At 42.7% G+C, this 13,585-nt stretch overlaps 1 protein-coding gene across 1 annotated transcript in view; it reads right to left on the bottom strand.

The window, feature by feature from the left end:
* LOC129695702 (hippocampus abundant transcript 1 protein-like) overlaps positions 1 to 13,585 on the bottom strand; it is a 59,836-nt gene that overhangs the window by 46,027 nt on the left and 224 nt on the right. The window contains 1 exon segment of the mRNA XM_055632896.1: positions 13,450 to 13,584. Coding sequence (XP_055488871.1) covers positions 13,450 to 13,584 — 135 coding nt within the window.

Genomic DNA, 13,585 nt, shown 5'->3' with positions numbered 1-13,585 from the left:
TTAAAGGAGTTTATTAAAGGAACCAAAATGATTAAACTGCAGTGCAACCCATTATTTTCTGCCAATTATAAAGCAAAACATTCAATGGTATTATCTCACAGCAATACAGATATTTCATCTAATGGATAAATTCATATTATGTAAAAAATAGTATTAAAAAAAATTACAGCAGATGCTAAATATAGACGGGTCTCAACCTGAAACATCACCTATCCATGTTCTCCAGAGACACTGCCTGACTCAGTTACTTCAGCATTTTGAATGCTAAATAGAGAAGGTGGATAAACCCAAATGTTGTTACAACGTCATGCATTCTCTCTTAAACCATGCAATTAGTTTGGCGATTGTGCCAGCACAGTAATTGATTCCTATTTAAATTTATGATCCTTCACTTTGCCAACATCTCCGGTCAATCTGAAGAAAGGTCTCAACCCGAAACGTCACCCATTCCTTCTCTCCAGAGATGCTGCCTGTCCCGCTGAGTTACTCCAGCATTTTGTGTCCATCTCCGGAGTACAATGTATTCTCACTCAAAGTTCACATTCAAATCCTTAAAGGCCTGTCCCACGAGCATGCGACTGCATGCGGCAAGCTCGACCTAACGTGGTCGCTTGAACCGTACGGCCTCGCGGGGCCGGTCCCACTTCGATCGCCGGAGCCGTATGGAGTTGTGCGGAGCTGGTCCCAACATCGCGCGGGGCTCCGAAAAACGGACACTGTCCAAAAATTCCGCGCGGCAGCAGCCTGCTGGCCCACAGCCGCATTGAGGCCATACGCACCGCCTCAACGGTCGTGCACAGCGTTTCGACCCACGTCAACTCGTACGGGATCACCCGACCTCCGCGCGGCCCCCGCTTCCAGTTTGGTCGCGTTAGCCGCATGCTCGTGGGATAGGCCCTTTATTCTCTAAGCACCCTAATTTGTACAAGAGCTCCCTCCTAAAGTACATTTTGTTACATCCCCACATATCTTAATCTCTCATTTGCCTTAATTTCTGTACTACTCTATTTTATCTACTCTATTGTTTTTTTTACTGTTCTTGATCACCCAGGTGATTACATTCCCTCCAAAACACGGATAGATCACACTGCTTCTTTTCCCTTCTCATGCCCTTCGAGGATAGATCCTCAACTTCCTCCTCTCGTTTTGCTACATACTACTCCCCTCGAGACATTATTAACAAGTGGAGCTGGGTTCCATTTATGTGTTGATGACACAAAGCTTTCACTCCATGATCATCACAAAGGCAAGCTTCATCAATTAACCATAACTCCTTCCAGCTTAATACTTGCTTTACAAATAGATTTTGATTGATTAATCTCTTAGTAGTTTCTCAATGTGAACTAAACCAATAAGCATTGAAGAAATTTGCAATCTTACAATTGTCCAAAATGTAATACCTTTCACTGAGGAACGATATTTATTTTAATCACTTTGTGGCTCATACCAGAATCCATGGCAATTGCCCCAAAAAACCCTGCGTTGTAAGAAAAGTAACAGCAAGCTTGCCTTCACCTCCATTAAGGCACGTGGACTTTGTCTAACGAGAGTGAGGTCAAGTAACCTGATCTGTCTGAAGGGCCTCGGCCCGAATCATCACCCATTCCTTCTCTCCAGAGATGCTGCCTGTTCCACTGAGTTACTCCAGCATTTTGTGTCTATCTTCGATTTAAACCGGCATCTGAAGTTCCTTCCTACTCAAATTTGACGAGTACGTATTTATTAATAATGGGCAAAAAGTATTTTTTTCCAGATAATGATTAACAGAGTTTAACTTGGACCAACTCCTCAACTTAGTTTAGCCCAAAATGCACAAGACTATGTTTGCAATCAACACAGATGTCTCCCAGTTAAATATCTATCATTATACCTCAGTCTTTGGCAGATCATTCCTGCCCTGTTCAAAGATATGATGGATTCTTAGAATTTGGGTTGAAAAATGTGCGCAAAAATAGTTAACGAAAATTGCTGTTGTTATTGCCAACAAACAACGGCAACTGCGGCATTACTCCAAATACAAAGTCTCTGGTATTTATAAAACACCAGAAGACAGACACAAAAAGCTGGAGTAACTCAGCGTATCAGGCAGCATCTCAGCAGAAACAGAATAGTGACTTTTCAGGTCAAGACCATTCTTCAACACCAATTGTCCTTGACAGGTAATCAATAACAATATCAGTTTAAAAGCAAAATCTACATTTCAATGCAAACAAATCCATAAAAAGCAGACATAATTTCTGTTTCATTCTACACTCCAAATCAAAAAGAGATGGTGAACAGAACAAAAGGCTCACCCAAAGGTCAGGCCACCAAACTGTTAATCTTATTTTACAAAATCTCATCATCTTAATTCATTAATACCAAGCAGCACTTACATCCCCTCACTCAAGCTATGCTGTAAAGATCCCCAAAATATTTTTCAGCGTAATGCAAGCATTACATTGGAGCATATTGGGAGTTGTCACTGCCAATCATATTGTCATGCAAGTTTCATACCAGTAATCACATTACAAATTATACTTTGAAACACTAAATTCCAAAAAAGTTTGCATTAATAGAATATGCTATGTAGAACTAAATACTATTTTTTGTGAAATTAATCTTATTGAACTAGAAAGCCCCATGGTGATGCAACCTGTAGAGCTGTTGCCTTACAGCTTCAGCATCCTGGGCTCAATCCTGACCTCTGGTGCTCTAGTATCCTCTCATACCCCAAAGACGTGTGTGTGTGTGGGCTGGTAGTTTAACTTTCCACTGCTGAGTGTGTAGGTGAATGCGAGAACCTGGGGAAAGCTGTCGGGAAGACGAGGAGAATAAAATGACTCCGCATGTGCCTGCTAACACGTCATCACCATTCCACGCTTAATGTTAATTAAAACAAAGAGAATACTAAAGCTGGGTAGAAGCAGTAACAGGCAAAAAAGAAATGCACACCACGATGTGTTGTCAAAATGTTACGGTTTTAGTCTTGATTGGATGTATGAAACCATACAAGCATGTTGATTACCTTCGTTCTGGCTTTCATGATTTGCATAGGAGTCTGAATTGGCCAGTAAAGGAGACTGATATGCATGGACTGTGGATGGTTTATCTTTCTTTATGAAGTATTGCTGAGAGGTTTAACCTTTTTGCCCCTCATCCCTATTCAGTTGAGTGCCATGTCAGCTAAAATATGGCTGGCACATTGGACTGCCATAGAATGAATGACTCAGGCAGACTTCTCAATTGTTTTGGCATCAGTCAGTGAGGATCTGGTGCCAGCGAACATACAATTCACTACTTCAGTAATTAATAGCCCGTGGTTAGTTATGCATTCCAAGTAGAGCCAAAAGTGCACACATACTCATGTTCACTCTCTGAACAATCATGAAACCTATAATCCAGGTTAATCCATATTCTTATGCTGCCTACTGCTTTTTACCTACTGAGGAAACCGAATCTCTCCCCCACTTCATAGTATAGAGCAATAATTATGTCTGACATGCAGAGATCCTAATATTCTGCATACATCAGCTGCCCATTCCTGGAAAGATCAGAGACTACAGTGACAGTAACCTTTAACCTGCTTCTCACTGGGCCGCTCGGCCCGAAGGCTTCCCACTGGGGAGGCATTCATTGAGGCGCTGTGGTCTCGATGCCTCCTGGATGGCCGCAGAGAAGCCCGGGTCGGAGCCCGGCCTGGGCCTCGCGGGTTAGCGGGACCTCACCATGCGGGTCGTAGCCCGGGTTGACAATAAAGTTTTTAGTCATTCATTCATTCATAACCTCTCCACCAGTGATGTGGAAAACCTTAATCTACAGACACATTGGTTTGCAAAAAAGTGGTTGTAGGAACAGAATTAATGGGGGGTTCCTTGGGAGAAGGTCCCACGTTTCTAGAACCCCTTCTCCTCTTCCTATGGCCTCATCTCAGAGCATCCCAGTACATTCGGACCCATTCCTCTTAATCCTGATCATTTGGGAGGTCCATTGGGCTTTAGGGGATGAAACAGTTTCACCTACAAAAGGATTCCCGAATGTCCAGATGTGCCAATTTGCTCGCTAGTACTGATGCTTAAAAGGTTACCCAAGATCATTGTGCAATTTTCTGACAGATTTAATTCTCAGTCACGATACAAACTTAAACATAGCTTCCAGAATCAAAGTTTGTTTTAAGGCAGGCTATGTTCTAATGAGATTGGGTGAATATTCTGTGTACAAATTGCTTTGGCTAAAGGAGGGAACCGTTGGTAAAGTTTACATATCTAATATTTAAGTTGCATGTAGCCAGTATAATTTGGCCAAAATATATTTTTATACTACCTCTTGAGGCACAGATCGCTGAAGCCTAGTCAAAGCAAATGCATGATTGAATGTGAACAATAATTCATTATTAATCCTGTATCACAAAGTATCACATCAACCACAGGTTCCATACCGTCACTTCCAACACTCCGATGTACTATCTATATCGATATAATTAAAAGTCTAAACTTGATCACTTCCTGTTTGCACTGTATATTGATTTTAGAAAAACGCAACCACTTACGGCTGTGATTTTTGGCCACCTTACTCAGTGTCCCACTCCAGCTGTCAGGGCCAGAGAATTTTTCCCATCGATGAAAAATAAAAGACTTATTAATGTTTTAAAAATGTTGAGATTCTCTCTCATGTCAATCACGCCATGAAGGCCACACCCCTTCCGGTGGGAGGGGAGGAGCTATAAACCCCAGAAGTGTGGGCGTGGCTCAGTCTATGCAAGACGGGGGCGGGAGAGGGTCACGACCAAAGATCCTAGAGGAGCAAGATAGACCACTCCTCGAAAAACGCGTAGTATCACGTGTGTGATCGTCGACGCCATTTTTCGAGGCATTTATTGGGCTTCCCCCACACTGTCATGGCGTCCTTATCTAAATTTCATCTCACTGCTCTGCTATCAATTATTCTAATCGTAAATCTAAATTACCCGACCTGTCATTCTTTAGGTTCCCCAATAAAAAAGAAAGGTGTGACAATATTTTTATTATTTTCAGTCGCTATTCTGTGGTGAAAATGTTATTTTCTGTTCTCCCATCAACGGCCATTGGGAAACTGGGTTTGTCGGTACATTAGAAAGCTATTAGACTTATTTTTAATAGATCTTTACTCACCATAATAATAAAGACAATTTTAACACTTCTGTACGTTTTATGTTTTGTTCTTGTAAAGGATTGGTCTCCACAATATGGCCCGCGGACACATCAGGTCCAGTGACCAGGAGATTTTTCGAGCTCAGATTCAAGTCCGAGAATGGGCGGCTGTTACCCATTATATTCCTCGAATTGTCGAGACATCACAAGCAAAGATCACAAGCCAGCCGTGAAAAAGGGTGCAATCAAATATTATACAACTCTGCTCTATCATCTTTGGGTGCAATGGTGGGTTGGGGGGTTCGGTGGCGGCGGCCGCAATCAAAGATACTAGTGGAGCTCTGCTCTATAATCTTTGGTCGGAATGGGACGGCTGCGCATTATAATGTGCGATCGTTCCACACTCCCTCTTCTCCCTCTCCCCCTTCTCCCTCTCCCCCCTTTTCCCCTTCACCCTCCCCCTTCCCCCTGTCCCCCTTCTACCTCTCCCCCCTTCTCCCTCTCTTCTCTCGATCTCTCTCTCCCTCTCTTCTCTCTCTCTCTCTCTCTCCCCCTCTCTTCTCTCCATCTCCCTCCCTTCCCTCTCTCCCTCCCTTACCTCTTCGTGAGAGTTGGCAGCTCTGCTATGCCTTGGGTCCAAAAGAGGATAGAAAGAAAATACTTAATGGTCTTTGTAAGAAGATTTTAATAAGCTCTTCTACATTCAAGTACAACTGAAAACAATTGCATTTAAGTGATATATCATCCATTGTTCAGGCATGTAGCACTAGGTTACAATAAACTTCCTACATATTCCAGGAATGCATCTCATAAAAATGGGAGAGGCTTAAATGCATTGTAAAATCATAAATCCATGTTGACTTGGACTAATCCTTTTACTGCTATCCAAATGCCCCATTATTACATCTTTAATAATTGACTCCAGCATCTTTCACACCACCAAAGTCAGGCTAACTGGTCTGTAATTCCCCGTTTCCTCTCTCGCTCCTTTCTTGAAAAGTGGGATAGCATTAGCTATCCTCCAATCCACAGGAACTGATCGTAAATCTATTGATCGTTGGAAAATGATCATATGTATAAATATATATGTATGTGTATATATGCATGTATGTGTATATATGCATGTATATGTGTGTATATATGTATGTATATATATGTTTATATGTGTGTGTATGTATGCATATAAATGTATCCATATGTATGCGTGTATTTGTATGTGTGTATATGTATGTGTATACGTATGTATGTGTATATATGTATGTGTGTATATATGTATGTGTATATATATGTGTGTATAAATATATATATATATGCATATATATATTATCACTATATAATTATATATATAATTGCCTTTATGGTTTATGTATATCATCTTACAAGACAAATAAATTAATAGTGATTATTTAAATCAAAGTTGCTTCTGATCCATGAGAATAAACTTAATTATCTCTAACTTGCCTCTCACACACAGGCACACATTCATATAAATATATAAAATATGTATACGTTAAATTTAATTTTGTGCAGTGTGTGTTAAAGCAATACAAGGGAAACTGCACAATACAATGCAAGGGAAACTACGCAAAGGAGGGGGCTGTTCCCGCTACAAGATACTCGAGGATCTTTGCTTTGGATCAAAGATTATAGCGGAGCTCTATAATCTTTGCTTTGGATCTCAGCGGGCGGCATACTGGAAGTCGCGTGTCGCATTAAAAAATGGCGGCTGTGACGTTCCGTTGCGTACTACACGTCAGCCCATTGCATTTAGCAGGAGTGGTCTATCTTGCTCCGCTATAGGATCTTTGGTCACGACTCTGTCTGAGCTGGAAATCTACAGAACACTGAGAATAAATAGGGGGCGCTGCAGTGGCAGCAGCCTGTCAGCAGCGCGTTAGTTTTTTTTCAACTTTTTTTATTTTTTTAGTATGTTTTAAAGTATGTTTTTGATGTTTCTCGGTGTGTTTTGTGTGGGGGGTGGTGTGGGGGGGTAAGGGGGGAAAACCGTTTTGGCCGCCTCCTCCATAGAGAGGCGACTTTTTCCAGGTCGCCTCCCCCGTGGCCTAACAGCAAGGATCGGCGCGGCCTTTCCCGGAGACGCGCCCGGGGTTTCAGCGGCGGGCGCAGCGTGGACTCTCGGCGTGGTGCGGGTGAGCCCTCGCTGGGGCTCGCTGGAGGGGAGCGCTCCGTTTCGCTGGCCCGGGGTAGCCGGCAGCCTGAAGCCGCGGTCTGCACAGCTCTAGCTGGCGCGGCGTCTGCAGCCCGGTATCCTTCGTGGGGGACCCGGGGGAAGAAGAACCGGGGGGAAGAAGAAGCACTGCTGGCCCGCGGCCAACTTCTACCACGGGTCCGGCATGGACTTACCATCACCCCTGGAGGGGAGCTTCGACCACCGGCCCTGCGGTCTGCAGTGCTTCTGGCGGCGGCGCGGCGGGAACCTTAAATCTTCGACCGTCGGCCTACACCAGCCTGAAGCCGCGGTCTCCAGTGGGGAAGAGCCGATCCTGGACTTACCCTGACTTTGACTTTGTCCCTTACCATCTGGATGCCCGCAGCAATGGCTGCGGAGGGTGGAGGTCCCGACCACGGGGGAAAATGGAGGAGGTCTGGCCAAGTTCTGTGCCTTCCACCACAGTGATGAATGCTGTGGTGGATGTTTGTGTTACATTTTTATTGTGGTTGTGTGAGTGCCCTTTGTGTGTTTTTAAACTATTTTTAAGCTATTTGCAACTGTAAAAAAACATGAAAATGTCTAAAATTGATTGTTCCTCCTCTCAGTCTCTCACCTGTTTTCGGCAGAATTTCCAGCAGTATCTGAGCTGCCAGCCCAAGAATCAATTTGGCCCACAACACCCATGCTGCTAACCCGCCCCCCCACATGGGCCAGCAATCTTGGAATTGGTGGAGAGGTGGAATATTGCATCGGGGGACTAGCCCACCAGTGTGAACATGGGACCCAACGGGTCCCACTCAGTGTAGTGACTCTCAAAGCACTTCATCACCACAGACGTTAGTGCCACTGGTCGATAGTCATTGAGGCACGTCACCTTGCTCTTCTTGGGCACCGGTATAATTGATGCCCTTTTAAAGCAGGTGGGAACCTCAGACCTCAGAAGTTGAAAATGTCCATAAAAACTCCAGCACCAGTTGGTCCGCACAGGTTTTTAGAACACGGTCGGGTATGCCATCAGGTCTAGGCGCTTTTAGAGGGTCCACCACCCTGAAGGATCTTCTGATGCCAGCCTCTGTGACTGTGACTGTAACACCGTCAGGGCGAACAGGGGCTCGGGAAGGCACGTCAGTGTTCTCCCTATCGAACTGTTCGTAGAACACATTGTGTTCGTCAGGGAGCGATGCTTCGCTGACAATTGAGCTGCCTTCTGATTTCGCCTTGTAGGAGGTGATGGCATTCAAGCCCTGCCACAGTTGCCGAACATCTGTCTCATTCGCCGACTTGGAGCAGAAGTCTCTTTCGGCCTTTTTGATGGCCTTACCAAGGTCGTATCGGGACTTCTTGTAGACCTCTGTATCCCCAGACCTGAATGCCCGGGATCTGGACTTCAGAAGAGCTCAAGAGCAAAAATAAGTATTGGCTAGCATTCTATACATGTTTAGATAAGGCTGAAGAATGGTAGAATACAAAATGGAAATGGGCTTGACAGAGATGTCTCACATGCACAGAGGATAGAAACCACTTCAAATACATTCACAGAAAAATGAGCGCAGATAGCCCCAAGAGATCAACGGTAGATGTCAACTCTCACGAACCATCTGTTGGATGCAACCAGCCTACATTCTTGATTCTAGACAGCAGTTAGTTTTAATAGACTTTCCCGACCCAATGTTATTTAAGGCAGTCTGTCAAAATTCTCGGCAGTGAGAAAGGTGTGGGTCATCATTAAATTAGGTTGCGCTTGCTGTAAGGAGGAGCTTTTTCAAAAATAATCTGAACAGAAAAGCGACTTGCCAGGTTATCTTCAATTCCCCATGTTCCTCAGGAGATTGTTGTACCACTGGTGGCAATTGCTGTGCACCATGTAGTAGACTCCAATAAATCTCAATACCCACATTGCTGTGTATTGCATATGTCCTCCAGTTATCTAAGAAGTTATCTAAGAAGCCGAATGGGTCTCACATGGTCTACCTTCACTAATTAATACGGTCTCATTATTCAAGATCAAGAGGTCTCACGAGAAGATGTCCCCCAGGAAAATGTCTTCACAATTAAACAAATTCTTATTCCAAGAATCACAGAAGAATCAAAAAGCAAGATTTCTGCACTTGCAGTATGACAGAAATAAACAATGGCAGATTCTAATGAATTGTTTCAGAATTCCCCCTGAATATATATTCTATTGTAAAATAAAACTCCATGAGAAAAGTAAACCAACCACGGATGTTAAGGACAGTATCGTGTTCAGTAGCTTGTAAAGTTGTCATGAAGAGTAGCAAACCCGTGACTGCAAGATTTATTTTGGGGAGAATAAAAATCGACAGGAGCACAAGGTAAATTATGGAAGTGAAAGGGCAAGATTTTTAATAATGTAAATAGCTTCTACAATACTCAAGAGAAGGAAGAGTAACAAAAACGTTCATGCCAATCCATCGAGACGATAACAAACAAAAACATTTTAGAGCACTAATGAAACCGCTAGTTATAAAAAAAAATTGCATACATCTTCTCAGCAGAAAATACAAATTTTCCAGAAATGGAGAGAAACATTAGGTTCCAATAACACTTAAAGTAATATTACAATGAAATTCCTAGAGAACCTAAACTGATAATTCTGTCAATCCAATACAGATAAGCCAAAAAAAATAAAAAATTCTTCAGACCTTCTCTCATATACTCAAAGTTGGCCTTACCCCAGTTGAGCATTTTAACAAGTGGACCTCTCCGTCCTTATCCATAACTATCTTAAACCTAATCAAATTGTGGTCACTGGTCCCAAAAGGCTCCTCCACGCGCACTTCATAACTTTCCCTTCCTAATATCCCAATACTAGATCCAGCGTCACCTTCTCACATTTGGGGGGCTCCACATACTGCTTAAGAAAACTCTCCTGAACACTTTTGAGAAATTACACCTCATCTAAACCCTTCACACTATGATTTTCCCAGTCTATATTGGGAAAGTTAAAATCCCCTACTACAACAACCTTATTTGACCTGCAGCGGTCTGCAATCTCCTGGCACATTTGTTCTTCTGATTTCCGTTGACTATTCGGGGGGGGGTCTGTGCTATACCTCCAACAAGGTGATCATCCCTTTCTTGTTCCTCAGCTCCACCCATATAGCCTCACTAGATGAATAGTCTGTAATGTCACCTCTGAACACAGCTGTGACATCCTCCTTAACCAATAAAACAACCCCCCCCTCCTCTTTTTCCCTCACACTTGTCTATCCTAAAGCTCCTGTACACTGGAACATTTAGCTGCCAGGTTTCAGTCATGGCTTCAACGTCCCAGTCGCTCGTACCTATCCATGCCCTAAGATCGTGTGCCTTACCCGTCAGGTCCCTTGCATTAAAATACGTGCAGTTTAAACCAACCTTCCTTCCTCACTTTCACCTGCCTATTCTGTAAACTAACCTTTTCCACACTACCATCCATACCAACGTCTAGCCTCTCACGTGCCTCTGTCTTACACGAGATCCCACCCCCCTATCAATCTAGTTTAAAGCCACATTCCAGAGACGTGGGGGTTTGTAGGTTAATTGCTTCTGTAAAATTGTCCCTAGTTGGTAGGAAAGAACTAGTGTACGGGTGATCATCGGTTGGTGCAGACTCGGTGGGCCACAGGCCCATGTCCATGTTGTATCTCTAAACTATAGTTGTAATATCCATCAATAGGAATTAAACTCGATAAAAAGTTATGATCCTTAACATTTTCCTAATAGTGCCAGAATTGCCAAACAACTTTAATTGAACCAGTTTGGGTCAATACTTGAAAGCCAATTTTGTAAAGGTGTGCTTCCAAACTGGATTCTCACTCATCAGCAGTGCGTCAGGATTGGAGGGTGCTGCCGAGCAATCTTTGAGGCTTAATCATTGCCAACTCATCACAACATTATAATTACAAGTTAAAACAAAAAAGCTTGACAACAGCCCACAAGTTTATATACGAAAAAATGTACAAGCCTCAAATAGAACCTGGCAGTTCCTGACTGCAAATGAGAATTTGTGAATAAGAACCAGAGTTTAAAAAGGAAACAAGAGTGGAACCACCAAAGAGTTGGAGCCAGGTTGCAAACACTACAGGGACAGCTGGCATGGGAAGGAAGAAATCCATGCGACACCTTAATGTTCTAATATTAGAACCAGCCTTATGGCTCGAGTAAAACGTGATATAATAATAACTATAGTTCTTAAGTGCCAGAATAAAGGATAAAGAAAATCCAAATACTTTCTAATTTATATTTATATATATTTACACACACAAATACAATAATCGTTTTGCGGCACACTTTTGCTCAGCCCGCTTGAACCAACCTGATCTCCCGGTTGCTGGACACTTTAATTCTCCTTCCCATTCCTACACTGGCCTTTCTTTCCTCGGTCTCCACCATTGTATTGTTGCCAGAGTGGCCCCAGCATTCCTCCCCTCTCTCTCTTTTTTATTTATTTATTTTTTTAAGTGTACAAAACAACAGTATTTATTAAAGCAAAACACAGTAAAACTATTAATTAATTGCCAAGTCTCAGGTCCCTCTGCACATTCGAGTCTCCTGGCTGAGATGGCTGGCCTGGAGACCTTGAGTCTTATAGAAACTTACAAAATTCTTAAGGGGTTGGACAGGCTAGATGCAGGAAGATTGTTCCCGATGTTGGGGAAGTCCAGGACAAGGGGTCACAGCTTAAGGATAAGGGGGAAATCCTTTAAAACCGAGATGAGGAGAACTTTTTTCACACAGAGAGTGGTGAATCTCTGGAACTCTCTGCCACAGAGGGTAGTTGAGGCCAGTTCATTGGCTATATTTAAGAGGGAGTTAGATGTGGCCCTTGTGGCCAAGGGGATCAGAGGGTATGGAGAGAAGGCAGGTACGGGATACTGAGTTGGATGATCAGCCATGATCATATTAAATGGCGGTGCAGGCTCGAAGGGCCGAATGGCCTACTCCTGCACCTAATTTCTATGTTTCTATGAGTCCTGACAGCAACACGCACTATGATCTAAGCGCCCTCTCCCTCTCTATCTATCCCTCCCTCACCCAAATCGCACTAGCTTCTCATTTTCACCCTACAGCTTACAATGGTGTTTCCTTTATCACCGTTATCTTTTTGCATATCTTTCATTCATTGTTCTTTATCTCTCCACATTACCGTCTATATCTCTCGTTTCCCTTATCCTTAACCAGTCTGAAGAAGGATCTCGCCCCGAAACGTCACCCATTCCTTCGCTCCAGCTTTTTGTGTCTTTTTTGTAGGTAGTGTTGTTGCCTCACTCCTCAAACAAACTGGGATTGCCACCCAACTGGTGTGGGGTTTTCTGGACATCTGGATTTGCCGTTTATTATCACCGACTTTAGGATACCCAGGTTAAAAACAATTAAAAAACAAATGGTCCCAATTGCATCGCTGGTATTCAGCTGAATACTATGAAAAAGTTTGGAACTTGCAACTATCAATAATCAGCACGAGTGTGTCCATGCGACTTAAAATATTTCAGTTTCTGAAGTTAAGCCGAAAACAAACATTAATGGTTTTTACTTAATATTTACTTACTATATATCATTGACATATTTAATCAATGTCTACTTGCATTTATCTAAAAACTTTGACACACAACCATTCACTTGGTAGGTAATCACCGTACTAAGAGCAAAACTGGTTCGTTCATAAAAAATGGGAACACTATAAAAGAACAAGCGACGATTCTCTCTCGCGGAAGAGTATGACATTTTCCAAGTTCTTTGTTATACTTTTGATCTAAATGCAGTAAAAAAGAGATACAAGGCCGTGGCGGTATCTGTACAACCACCAGCCAGCCAGAAAATATCGGAATTTGATTTATTTTCATAACAATAGCCTATTTTAAACTGGGTCAAGTCGTTAAAACTTAAAGCAACCTTTACAAACATTCCTATGCCAATTCTTGCAATAATTAAGTTCCAAGCAAATAGTGGGAAGGATAGTTTTTTTTTTGCAACCCATCAGCCATTTAAAAAGTCGTTCACGGTTACAAAAACCACGAGTCTTCAACGAGACAAGTTTAAATTTAAATAAAAATTAGACTCGATTTATGTCCACCATGTCACAATATTTGAATAAGCAAGACTTAAATTCCAAAAACAGATCCGAAAATGATTTAATTAAAGTAGTCTGAAATATTAACTACTTACCGCAGATGGATCCCTCATAATAATCTTTTTAGCCAGCATGACGGTGCGGCTTGGTCTCTTTTTCTCCTGTGTCATCTTGTCACATTTTACAAGGCTTGAGAGGCGCTCGTCGCCCTCGGCTTGCTGCTTGCTGCTG

The sequence above is a fragment of the Leucoraja erinacea genome, chromosome 3, assembly GCF_028641065.1.
Source record: "Leucoraja erinacea ecotype New England chromosome 3, Leri_hhj_1, whole genome shotgun sequence".
Lineage (NCBI taxonomy): Eukaryota > Metazoa > Chordata > Chondrichthyes > Rajiformes > Rajidae > Leucoraja > Leucoraja erinaceus.
The sequence above is the reverse complement of the archived record's forward strand: the minus strand, read 5'-3'. Positions and strand labels throughout refer to the sequence as shown.